Source organism: Apiospora aurea, assembly GCF_038362705.1.
Source record: "Apiospora aurea strain CBS 24483 chromosome Unknown utg000006l_segment0_segment0, whole genome shotgun sequence".
In the NCBI taxonomy this organism is placed as follows: Eukaryota; Fungi; Ascomycota; class Sordariomycetes; order Amphisphaeriales; family Apiosporaceae; genus Apiospora; species Apiospora aurea.
In genome coordinates, this window is record NW_027117393.1 from 3,588,027 (window position 1) to 3,600,624 (window position 12,598).

Genomic DNA, 12,598 nt, shown 5'->3' on the forward strand with positions numbered 1-12,598 from the left:
AGTGATGATGTAATTTATTTATTTTTGTCGAATAGGCATCTTGTGAGTGGTAGCAGTTTTAAAAACCATGGTGCCTTGCATAGTTGGATTTGTTTGGTATATGCATCAGGTATCGTAATACTCCTGAGAAAAGACAACATCATGTTAACCCTGACAATCCAAGAAGACCATAGTAGCCAAGAGTTTCCAGCGTTGTACCCCATTAGATTGGGTTTATTTCACCGTGACTGGTTGATATGCGGGCGGTTTCATAAGAAACCTCGAAATGAAGTTTTTACCTGGTAAATATGGCGCATTTGGATATTTCAATACGTGAAAGTCTGGGGGCACGTTGAGGTGTAGGCTTCAAGGTTATCAGAACGTGGTATGTTACCATTGAATCGATGGACTAATATAAATCGTTCCTAAATTATGATATTCGAAAGAATTCCGAATAACCGGATTGTAACGTGATCATACACCATGATTAGTGAAAAGCCAAATGCTACTCAAGGGTGCGAATAACGTACATTCAGAAGACGAATGTACGCACGCTTCTATTTGTTCGACACTATTCTGCCTATAAACGCCAAATGAATGATATAGAAATACGCTATTTGGTCTTGGTGATTCAATATCTTGGTTTGAGATGATCAGTGTCGTAATGTGGCCTAGAACTCAAGATATAGGCTGAAGCCTCCTTTCGAATGTGCAAGATAGCCAACGTCAGTCTTGTAACATCTTATAAACCACTATTCTTGTGCAGTATAGGGACTTCTCAGCACCGATCCTGGTATATCGGCTCTGGCATGATCAGCAAAACATATATCTAACCATTATACACCATATGTATTGGTACGTGGTTTACTGAACGTATTAGTTATATACGGTGCTGATTTAGAACGAAAGGCTGTTCTGCGGGCAACATGGCATAATACAACATGTATGCAAGCGGTCAGGGGCTGGACTAACTTGGTACCGAGCCAGAGTCAGGGTAAAGAACATCTGAAGTAAGATCCCAGTAGCAAGTCCCGGACAGCATACCGCACACGTATTCACATTCTACGTTGCACGAAAAAGTTAGTTCGCGATTTAGAGCAAAGGTTTTGTTTTATACATCTACTTCAGCCGGAAAAATCATGAATCATATCCGTCCTCACTTGAGAGATGAAGAAAGTAGATATGAACAAGGCACCTGACGTATACATGATTTCAGCCCATAAAGCAACGCCCAAGGAACGTAAGTAGGTCTGACAAAATTGAATTTGGAAAGTAGTGTTTAATTGAACAGTTATGTGGCTTGCTGGTGTTCGTGGAGTGGCCGACATATGGAACCGTACATATCGAATTCTTAAGTGGATGACGGAATGCAGCTAAAGTATTGTCAGACGAAGTGTGCTGGAGAAGAAGTGGTATTACATCAATGTACGTCTAGCTCGCCTCCCAAATCGTAATTGTATCGTACAGCATACCGTATCTAATATTCCATCCCGGCTCCAAGCCCGGATGTATGCGCAGACAACGCCAGTTTATTCTTGGGCGATCTTCTCGCTCTTGTCCCCTTCATTAGAGTACTGAATCAGGTAATCCGCACCCATACCGGCGGTGATGGCCCCTCCCGTGATCCAGCAGCCATTGACGAACCACCACCAGCAGTCCTTCACGTCCTTCAAATTGACCTTGCGGATCATGTAGCCCAGCGTCAAGGCAGCACCCCCGCAGCCGCCGATGAAGAAGGCAGGACCGGCACCAGCGGCCCAACCGGCCGCACCGAGTAGACCGACCTGCACGACCGCCAGGCCCGACAGGACCTGCTTGGTCTCCGCGTCGTGCTTCAGGGCGATGCTCTTGATGCCCGCCTTGGCGTCGTCGCGGATGTCCATGTGCGCGTAGATCATGTCGTACAGCACGGTCCAGGCGACATTGCTGGCGTACAGGAAACCCGCCGCCGTCAACGCGGCCGAGTTCGCGAGGAGGTCCACGCCCAGCGCCGGGAAGCCCATCATGGCGCCCCACGAGAAGGTCAGGCCCAGCACGAACTGCGGGTAGTAGGTGACCCTCTTCGCCAGAGGGTACGAGGCGACGAAGAGCAGACTCGGTGTCGCGTACCAGAAACAGCTCCAGGGGAACTGAAGAAGGATCCCAAGTCCCGCCAGGAGCTGAACACCGGTGAAGGTCAGGGCCTTGAAGGGGGTGATGGCGCCTCGGGCAATAGGTCGCAGGCGTGTTCGCGCCACTTGCGGGTCGAGATTGCGGTCCCAGAGGTCGTTGATGCTGCAGCCAGCTCCGCGCATTATGAGCGCCCCTGAGAAGAAGAGCGCAGTCGTACCAATGACGGTCAAGGGCGAAGTGACGGGATCAGCCATGGGAGCCGCCAGAAGCGTGCTGAACATGCAGGGGAAGAATAGGTAGTATGTCCCCGCGGGCTTGTCCAGGCGGACCAACTCGGCATAGGGCACCCATGATGCTGGCAGGCGTGAAAGAAGCCCAGAGGAAGGCGGAGAGTACGGCTTGGGTATCTCAGGAGACGAAGGCGACTCTACGCTGACGGCCAATTGCTTGGCGGAGGCATGGAAGGGGATGACATGTCGGGGCGCCAACAGGGACACTGCAGTTGGGCGCAACTGTCTTGACCGAGCTGGCGTCACCAGCCGAGAAGGACTTGATCGTAACCTCTGCCCAGAAGCCCAACCAGATGTAGAAGCGGCGCATCTCGAACCTGGCAGTACCCGCCTCCCCAGTGCCACATTGCATCCCTTGAACATGGCGATGACACTGCTAGCAGGTTAGCCCGAATGAACTGCCAGTTCTGAACAACAACCAATGAAGCCCGGCCTCTGACATTGCCATCTCTCAGCTTGGTCTGGAGTATGGATCCAATGCGATGTCACATTCAGAAGGGTTACGTGCCCCACTATATTGTGAGCTTTAAGGAGCCAGTTTTTTTTTGGTATCAAGCAGCATGCAGCTGGACAGAGTCAAGATGCTTGACGGGAAGGAGCAAACGAACAACAAAGCTTACCAATTAATCTTACGAGGGGTCTTGCTTTGGATCTGTTGTCAAGCCATGCGTACGGATGTCCGTCACCTATCAGAGTGAAGAGTTGCCGTTATTATCACTCTCTTCTTTCAGCCTCTCTTTTTTTTCTTCAGCAAAGCCATTCCGTACAGTCTCTCAAATCTTTGGCCGTCTCCCCCAAGCTAAGCTAAGCTTGGGCCTACCTAGCGAGTGAGTGGCTAGTGTGGTTGAGGCTAGTGTGGTTGAGGCTAGTGCATATGTGTCTTTCCCTTTCCAAGATTAGCGTAGTTTCCCTGGGCCCGACGTAGCTGCTGACTTACTGGGGCGCTCTTTCCTCCCACGCAGTGGGGTCTCGCCAGCGTCGCGCCGCCTTTACAGCGCTTGAGCACCTACCGACACTCCACTACGCATACTTCACGTATTGTCGCATCTTATCTCATTTAGCAGCATCGCGCTCTTCATCGGCATCTTTTTGGTCGCCAGCAACCACCTCGTTCACCTCCGCGGCATGGTGTGAGCAACTCCAAATCTTGACAACCCGATCATTCGACTTTGCGGGAATCACCAAGCATCACAGATCTCGATGATCTGGAGCCTACGTGATGCATCGCTGTTCATCCTGTCGGCTTTGATAACCCAGCTGTCTTTTGCAACTGCCCCGATTCGCGACTCTTGATTATATCTCCCTTCCAACTTGGCAGGCGCGGTGCTCACCCTCGTAATATAACTTCTGTCCCATTCCCGGACGCGATCGAAAAGCAACAGTCGCCAAGATGCCGACAGCACTGCATCCCCAAGCCAAATTCGACCCGATCCCACCGGATCTCGACCTTCACGCGATTGTTGACCGAAACCCCAACTTCGACTGGGTCGTCCGTATCAACCTGGCTCACATTCGACGTCTGGGTCCTTCTGGCTTCGAGAAGCTCGTGCAGCTACATGTCATCGAAGGCGGTCGCCCGCTAGTTATCGAAGGGTGGAACAAGGTCTTGCCCCAGTCACTCTTCAGCGCGAAATGGCTCGAGAAAACGCAGGACAAAAAACAGGAAAATGTTCGAGATATCAACTCCCAATCGGATATACCCATGACCACGGGGCACTACCTGCGGTCCCTGCGACAACTCACAAACCAATGGAGTTCAACAAATTTCCGTGACGAACAGCGGCAGAGGCTGTACATGAAGGATATTGACTGCCCCCAAGAATGGTATGACCATTTGCGGAAAGTCATCCCACCGAACGTCTTCTACATGAACGACAATGTCAGTGACACAGCTGGAACCGATTCGCGAGAAGACGACATCTTCGGCGCCCCTGAAGCTTCAGCTGCTGTTGCTGGGGACCTGATGAGCAGCTTGCCAGAAGAGATGCGCGCCCAGAACCTCATGTGTTACATTGGGCATGAAGGTACATATACTCCTGCGCATCGAGAAATGTGCGCGAGTCTCGGTCAGAACATCATGGTGGATGCATCTGGTAGTGAGAACGGCGAAAAGCCTGGAAGCTCGATTTGGTTCATGACGGAGACCAAGGACCGGGAGGTGGTACGCGAGTACTTTCTCTCCATGCTCGGGCACGATATCGAGATCGAGAAACATTTCGCCCAAGTCAATGCCTGGAAGAAGGCCCCCTTCCCGGTTTATATTGTGGAGCAGAAGGTTGGCGATTTCATACTGGTACCGCCTCTGGCGCCACACCAGGTCTGGAACCGAGGGACACGAACCATGAAGGTGGCCTGGAACCGAACGACGGTCGAAACTCTGGACCTCGCGCTCCAGGAAGCTCTGCCCAAAGCCCGCCTTGTCTGCAGAGACGAGCAGTACAAGAACAAGGCCATCATCTACTTCACTCTCGAGAAGTACTACAAGGAGCTGCAGTCCTTGGAAGACACGTCGGAAGTCGGGGTCCTGGGGCTCGGTCGGGAGCTTACTCGGAATTCACCACGATTAAGGCAGATGGCCAACGATTTTCGACGACTTTTCGGTCTTTTTACGGGGATTCTTGTCGACGAAATGTTTGGGCCCAAGCACATTGACGTCGAATACGTTGAATTTGACTCAAATATCACTTGTTCTTACTGTCGTTCAAACATATTCAACCGGTTCCTGACATGCAAATGTTGCGTGAGACAGCTCATCAACGGCGATGAGGATACCTACGACATTTGCATGGAATGCTACGTGATGGGCAGATCATGCGTCTGTATTTCAGGGCTCCAATGGTGCGAGCAATGGCATTGGTCGGACCTGGTCGAGAAGCACGAACTGTGGCGTTCAATGGTCATCAAGCAAGATGGCTTTGTTGACATCGAATATTCACCGCAACCCCTGGAGATTGCACGCCGGAAGTCGAGCAAGAAATCAGTAGCCCAGGTCTGCCAAGAACAACTCCGCCGCCGGCCCTGGAGCGACATCACCAAACCGGCCATTGAAGCCGCCCCGGAACCCGAGTCGGAGCCGGAGCCCGAGGTCGACGAAGAAGGCCGAGTCAAGAAGAAGCCGAAATCAAAACGCAAACAGAAACGAGGAGACGTCTATCGTTGCCATGTCTGTTGCCACAAAGATTATACCTACAAACTAAACTTCTGCACGACGTGTCAAGAAGCATACTGCTATGGCGTGCTTTGGAGGGCATTTGATACAATGCCCCAGTCCGCGATGGAAAAAGAGCACTGGCAGTGCCCCAAATGTCTCGGGATTTGCAACTGCGGGAGTTGCAGACGCGCTGGGCATAGTAACCCCTATGTGCCGAAGAACACCCTGCTGGGCCATGACACGCGACGCATTGCAGATGACCGCAGCGTCGAGTCTATTGTCGATTTCCGCATCCACAATCTGAACTGGCTCAAAGCCTTTGGGGAGGAGAGCCGCTCCAAAGACACCAAAAGGATGCAGCGGCTTCGACAACAAGCCGATGCGGAAAAAGCCAAGGGCCCCTTGGCAGCGTTGGACAGCAATGAAGATGCGCCCCACGAGATGGACTCTTCAAATCAAGGCCCCACCATGGAAAATGCCGATGGCGATCATGTCGGCGTCGACGGCGCGCCGGCAGCACAGAATGGCACTCCGGGCCACCAAGACGAACACGCAGGCAGTCGCGTACCCACCGCGGACATGTCTAGCATGGATCTAGCAAGCTCCGCCTATCCCGATCCTGCCGGTTATAGCGACCCAGCCGTTGGCGCCAGGATGATGGGAATGGGCTTCTACGACCAAGACGATAGCGCCGACAAGATCTTGTTCGATCCGTTCCAAATTCCATCAGAGGATACTCTGAATCGCGAGCCGGAAGTATCAGATTTCGTGAAGAAGACCTTGCGTCTTGCGAAGCGAAAGGCACGGCTAGAGACCGATGATGACCCTGACTTCATGGGTCCGAGAACCTACCGCAAGAAACCCCGCACGGGTAACATTGATCAACTCATGAACCTCGACCCCGCCCTACTTGGTGCCCTCGGCGAGCCGGACAGAAGTGCTTCGGGCACGCCCATCCGTGGCCACACCGAATCTGAACAAACCCCTGCTCTGCCTGAAGCAAGTAGTAGTCAACATGAAAACCCCAGACCCAAACCAACGAGGGCCCCGCTCCCTGTTGACCCACTGCGACCTACTCTGCGTCACGCGAAACCTGCGCAGTCTTATGCGGACCATGAAGAGCCCGAGGACGACCCGGACGATATCGTCATACCCAAGAAGTTGTTTAATCCTGACGCCGAGAACGACGACGCGGCAAATGGCGATCCAGTGGATGTGGCGGCACAGGCATTTCGCGCCGTGGCTCGGCTGCAAGAGGCAGGGTCTACACCTCCGTATACAGGAAAACGTCGGGGCCGGCCGCCGCGAAGCTCCCTGCCTGCGAATGCATCTCAACCAACACCCAAAGAACCAGAGAAAGAAATTGCCAAAGAGCCCAAGAAACGTGGCCGGCCTTCACGTCGTTCCCAGTTGGCCAGTGTCGATTATGCCGAGGATTCGCCCCCTGTCCAAGATTCTGTCAATGAGGACGAGGTCACCGAGGAAGTGTTGGAAGCTGCTCTTGAGGCGGAACTGGCCCGCGAGTCTGAAGTTACCGAGAAACCAGATGGTCCGAAAAAGGAGGCAACTACAAGCGCCCGCCCTCCTGGAAGAAGGGGCCGCCCCCCGAAGTCTGCAGCCAAGGCATCACCAGCACCCGCAGCAGCGCCGGAACCTACCCCCCAGCCAAAACTCATGTCGATGGCAGAGCGTATGGCAGCCAAGGGCAAGAAGTTCAAGATGCGCGGCTCTTCAAGAAGCATGACTTCGAATCGCACAACTACGCCATCGACTCCCCAACCTGCAACTGCGCGCGAAACGAGCGACCGGGATACGCCCATGAAGGATGCGGACGCTCCGATGTCTCGTACTTCATCCGTCCGAAGAACCGAGGAGCCGCAGAGTGGCAAAAGTCGCGAGTCCTCGAGTAAGCCGCCTTCAGCACCAAATGCTGCGGCTCCGGCCAAGGCGGCCACACGACCAGGGCCTACCGTAGTGCGGTTGGCTAGCATGGCTGGAAGCGATTCCGAAGAAACGGATAGTTCGTTCGGCGACGACGACGACGAGGATATTCCGGCACAGAAATTTGTGGCCTACAGGGGTGGTATGCGAGGCCGGGGTCGTGGAGGACGCTTCGCCACAGCATCTCGTCGCTAGTTGCTCTTGTCCCTGGAAAAGAGGAAACATCACCGACAAGACATGTTGGAGTAATTGCAAGTTGAGAAAAGCAGAACTTTAAGAGGAAGGAATATGCTATTGCCTGCTGGAGCGTGTGCCATTGACACTATGTTGTTTATATACTCAGCTTGCCAAAGTATCATCTTGCTAGAGCATCATTTTATTATCAGTCGTTGGAGTTTGCTTCATCGTTCAATATACCCGCATACTGGCCGCACATTATCATCTGCTTATACTGTTTCTCTTCGTCCCGCTTGTGTTGTAGTATGTTTAAGACAAGGTCGTATGCTGAAGCTCAATTGAAGCTTGCCTTAAGCAGTCCATCGCAACCGACCTCGGCAACACCATGTTCGGATTCGGCTAGATTCACATCTCGTGCAGCATGCCGCTCGCCGGCGTAATTGACCTTGGCTATTTCGACAACTCCCTTCCCCTTTCAAGTTCTCGGCGTGTCGTTCCAGAACTTGCAGGTTAGCTACTGAACGCAGACCGCCGAGTCCGAGGCCCGACTCAACCCTTCCTTTACAGCCACTGTTTGGTGCCTTTATGGGAAAGGAAAGCCCCGCCGTTCCCGTTCTCGATGCTGGAGTTCTCCCAGACCTTGATCACATCCCGGATGGCCTCTTCGGGCGTGGCCGGCTTCTCGAAATGAGGCGCGTACTCCTTGAACGACTGCATCATCCGACCCAGGCCGGCCTGCTGCTCGGGGGGTGACTATAGCGGCGCAGAAAGAAGGCCAGACGGTTAGCCAGAAATAATTCAATCGGTTAGGCCGACATAGGCTTACCCTTGTCGTAGCGGCCCACGTCCACCATGCCCGGGCAGAGGCTCAGGAAGAGTACGCCTTCTTTCCGGTACTGCGCGCTGAACTTGGCCGTCACCATGTTCATGGCGGCCTTGCTGATGGCGTACAGCGCGGCGACGTCGAGGTCGTGGGCGGCGGCCAGGTCCGTGTCGCCGAGGCCGCTGGAGATGGCGATGGCCTTTTTGGCGGCGCCTCGGAGGATCAGGGGCATGAAGAGGTTGTAGAGGTGGATGTTGGCGTAGACGTTGGTTTCCATGGACTTTTGCAGGTCTTGCTGGGTTTCTAGGGGGCTCTGGGTGCCGCTTCATTGGGGGTGGGTGGTTGGGCGTAAGCGTCAGGACTCGGGTAGCTTGTCATCGACTACACCGGAGAGAATGGCAACTTACAGAGTGCCGATGCCGTGAAAGCCGTCGTACATGGAGACGTATCCCGCATTGGCGATCAGGTAGTCGAGCTTGCCGCCTAGGATAGGGGTCGCGTCTTCGGCGGCTTTCTAGAATGCCTTGGTTAGTCGACTTCGCCGACGGAGGTTCTCATTCGCATGCATGTATGGATACTTACTTTAAGTTGGTCATAGACGGTCATGTCGGCTTCGAGGATGGTGATGTTGGACCGGCCGGAGAGCTCTTCTGCTACCCTCTTCTCGGTCCGGGGCTTGTCGCGGACGATGCCCACAACCGTATTCTTGGGATCGCATGAGATCTGGCGTAAGAACTCGAACTAGAGAAATATCAGTCAGGAGCCCTCGTCCTTGGTTTGCCTCGGGTGAGACCTACGCCGAGCCCTTTAGATACTCCAGTGATGACATATGAAGGCATTTTGTATAACAGCGATAGCAATTGATCTTACATACGAAGAATGAAGGAAAGATGACCGCAACATATACCGAAGAGCCCTCTCGTTACATATAAGCTCTGCTTAAGAATCATATTTAATAAGCAATCAATTCCCAGCCACTGTTCTGTGCTTGTATTCATAATGCCTGCTTATCCGGCGATCCAAACGTCCCGTGGCGGAACTCCGTTGGGATGATGCCAGCCCCGCGCGACCTGCACATCCGGGACCTTTACCACGTGAATATCCAAGCGGAAGCTTACTGAAGTACGTGTATGCATCCTTACCTGCGTATTTTCTCGCCGCTATGCGAAAGTATTGTCTATTCTTATGGTATTTTCTGCCTGATTAATTGTCTTCGGCGACTTTCCCTTTCATTTTGGGAAACCCGGCTGGAGACATAAGACACGGCTTGCTCAATCGGGACAAAGTACCGGGCTCGGCGGCATCATGTTTGCCGTTGACGGGATGAGATGTCTGTTCGTCCATCGTATCTGCGACGCGCATCGACAAAAACCGGGTGGGATGCATCCTCACAGATCTCTGCGCCTATTCAGATCAATGCACAAAAGGAACGAACTCCATCTTGCAGCATCGTGATCATGGATCATTGACCTGACCTCGCTCGGTTGCTTTTTGCGCATTGCAGTGGAGTTCGCGACTTGCTTCTGCGAGAGGTAGCTGTCCTGTTCTTTAACGCCTCTCGGAGACTCAGATGTTGGCCCGGCCCCCTTCGCCAGCATCAGAGAGACTTCTTACGGCATCAAAGAGCGCGCGAGTCGAGTCCATCTTCTGCTTCCTACCAAGTCAGGATACACTCGGCCGGGTCGTATTATTGAGCAGCTCTCAGCTGCAGCATTACGAGCACTGGAGGATACCTACCACCCCTGAAAGTCGTCGTTGGCAAAGAAATAGGTCTCATCGCGTATAGAAGGGCACGTCTGGATACGGCTGAAATAGCTCGCCGGAAAGAAAGTTGCTTGGTAAATATAGTAGCATATGTCTATGTAACCGGTAATGTTGATTTGACGAGAGAACTGGCTGTTGCTTGCTAGTCGATGATTCTAGTTGTCAGCCGCTAGAGGCCAACTCTAGCTTCACAACCCACAACGGCGCACTTAGTAGCGTCGAAGAGACAAACCCGCGATCTTAGCTATTGAATCGGAGATTTGTTTCTTTAGACTGAGGACGGATCGACTGATTAGGAATCAATTGAATGTATCATTCTGCCAGTCAATCTTAGAATATTGCAGACAGATAGAGCTTCCTGTGATATGTGACACCTCGCACATCCCAAGAGTCCGAGGTCCGAGAAAATCTGTAAGCAGATGGTTCGATAGCGGGTCGATTGAGGGCTTGAGCTGGAAAGCTTAGGCGATTAGTGCCCTGGCGAGAACAAAACACAGCGCCCGCCGTCCCCCACTGCAGCTGTAGCAGCCTATCATCCCACTGTACAATCGTTTCCAGCGCTCTAGCCCCCAAGGCCCCTTCAGCTACACGCTGCAACAGCCGCCATTCTCAACGTCCCGCACTCCATCGAATTACTCATCACGAATTGGAAAGCGCTCTGTTTCAATCGACATTTTCCTCGCCAAGGAGACATGCGAGATGCGTGCTTCGTATAATTCCCTCTTAGAATGAAACGGAAGAGCCCTGCTAGCAATAGACCATGGCATTCCTAGCGTCTTCAATTACAAAGCACGCTGGCAGAGGTGTATCCAGTGTTAGTGTATTCAGTGCTCATAGGCATGTTAGTGTCTGAGGATATATAATACCTGGCGGATCGATGCCCCCTATCCGATGCCTTTCCCCTGACATATCCATACACTCCTGAAGAATCTCATTTCTCACTTCCGGCCAATCAGTTCCTGTCAACTACTGTCTTGCAGGCGTCTACGCCCCTACTTATTTAAAATACTTCACCAGCATGGGCATCAACACCGACAATACTGCAGACATGTCCGCCAGCCTTCAAAAACAAGCCGCCTTCGAAGGCACCATCCGCGGCTTCCTCTCCCGCCAATTCACACGCCCCAAGGCGCTCCCCCAAGATGCCACCAGCCCTCAAGGACCACGTCGCCATCGTCACCGGCGCCAACGTCGGCCTCGGCCTCGAAGCCGCCCGCCAGCTGCTCGCGCGCGGCCTGTCCCACCTCGTAATGGGCGTGCGCTCCCGGGCCAAAGGCGACGCGGCGGCCGCGGCGCTGCGTAAGCAGTTCCCGGGCGCCGCCGTCTCGGTCTGGATCGTCGATATGGAGTCCTACGCCTCGGTGCAGGCGTTTGCGCAGCGCTGCGGCGACGAGCTGCCGCGGATCGACTACGTCATCCTGAACGCGGGGCTGATCACGACCGAGCCCACGATCAACGAGGCGACGGGCCGCGAGTTGACGCTGCTGGTCAACTTCTTGTCGACGGCGCTGCTGACGGTGCTGCTGGTGCCCGTGCTCAAGGCCAAAAAGCAGGCGAGCGGAGGTAAGAAGCCGCCGGTCCTGTCCATCGTGAGCACCGATCTCGTCTGGTCGACCGACGTGCCCCGGCACCAGCCCGTGCTGTCGCCGTTCCAGGACCCCAAAGCCATGGGCGGCATGGAGAAGTATCGGCGGTCGAAGATCCTACTTACGCTGTTCGTGGCGCGGTTGGCGACCGAGTACGTCAGCGCGGAGGATGTGGCGATCAACCTATCCAACCCGGGCGCGTGCAAGGGGACCGACTTCTTCCGCGGGGGCGGCGTGGTGGTGAAGGCGGTCATGGCGGTGATGCAGGCGCTGATCGCGAGGACGGCGGAGGCGGGCGCTTCGAACTACATTGATGCGGTCCTGTCTTATGGGGCGGAGAGTCATGGCGGGTTTGTCAGTGATTGGGCTGTTAAAGCGTAAGTCGTCGATCTGCTCTGTTGCCTCAAACAGCTATCCCGCCCCCTTTGCTCAGGGGGTCTTTACCTGCAATGAGAACACATGCTAACAAGGCGAACAGACTTCCCGAGGTTTGGTACAAGCCTGAAGGACGTGAGCTGACGGATCGGACATGGGAAGAAACGGTAGAGGAGTTCAACTTTGCGGGGTTATCGAGCATCTTGGAGGGTCTGAAGAAAATCAGTTGAATAGGAGTGCGTGTTCCCAAAGAGTTATAATATGGCTTAGAAACGTATGCATAGAGCGCCTTTACGTTTATTTACCCTTCTTTCGAAGTCAACTTGCTCATTACGAAGATTGTCAACCGTTCGGGGATGGTAAGCTCAAATGCATTGAGGTCCTCTAACGATGTGTCTAT

General features: G+C 53.6%; 4 protein-coding genes across 4 annotated transcripts; 2 read left to right on the top strand and 2 right to left on the bottom strand.

The window, feature by feature from the left end:
- Nucleotides 1-1,508: 1,508 nt before the first annotated feature.
- PG986_009687 (4-hydroxybenzoate polyprenyl transferase) lies at nucleotides 1,509-2,744 on the bottom strand (the record flags this gene model as incomplete). The annotated part of the gene is made up of 1 exon (XM_066845909.1): nucleotides 1,509-2,744. The coding sequence occupies one exon, from the start codon at nucleotides 2,742-2,744 to the stop codon at nucleotides 1,509-1,511; it is 1,236 nt and encodes a 411-aa protein (XP_066698307.1).
- Nucleotides 2,745-3,771: 1,027 nt separating this feature from the next.
- Nucleotides 3,772-7,668, top strand: PG986_009688 (AT hook domain-containing protein; the record flags this gene model as incomplete). The annotated part of the gene is made up of 1 exon (XM_066845910.1): nucleotides 3,772-7,668. One exon carries the CDS (start codon nucleotides 3,772-3,774, stop codon nucleotides 7,666-7,668), a length of 3,897 nt encoding a protein of 1,298 aa, XP_066698308.1.
- Nucleotides 7,669-8,211: 543 nt separating this feature from the next.
- Nucleotides 8,212-9,312, bottom strand: PG986_009689 (uncharacterized protein; the record flags this gene model as incomplete). The annotated part of the gene is made up of 5 exons (XM_066845911.1): nucleotides 8,212-8,403; nucleotides 8,496-8,796; nucleotides 8,881-8,987; nucleotides 9,056-9,214; nucleotides 9,271-9,312. 5 exons carry the CDS (start codon nucleotides 9,310-9,312, stop codon nucleotides 8,212-8,214), a joined length of 801 nt encoding a protein of 266 aa, XP_066698309.1.
- A 2,067-nt stretch (nucleotides 9,313-11,379) lies between these two features.
- On the top strand, nucleotides 11,380-12,428 carry PG986_009690 (retinol dehydrogenase 12; the record flags this gene model as incomplete). The annotated part of the gene is made up of 2 exons (XM_066845912.1): nucleotides 11,380-12,200; nucleotides 12,302-12,428. The coding sequence occupies 2 exons, from the start codon at nucleotides 11,380-11,382 to the stop codon at nucleotides 12,426-12,428; spliced, it is 948 nt and encodes a 315-aa protein (XP_066698310.1).
- Nucleotides 12,429-12,598: the final 170 nt, after the last annotated feature.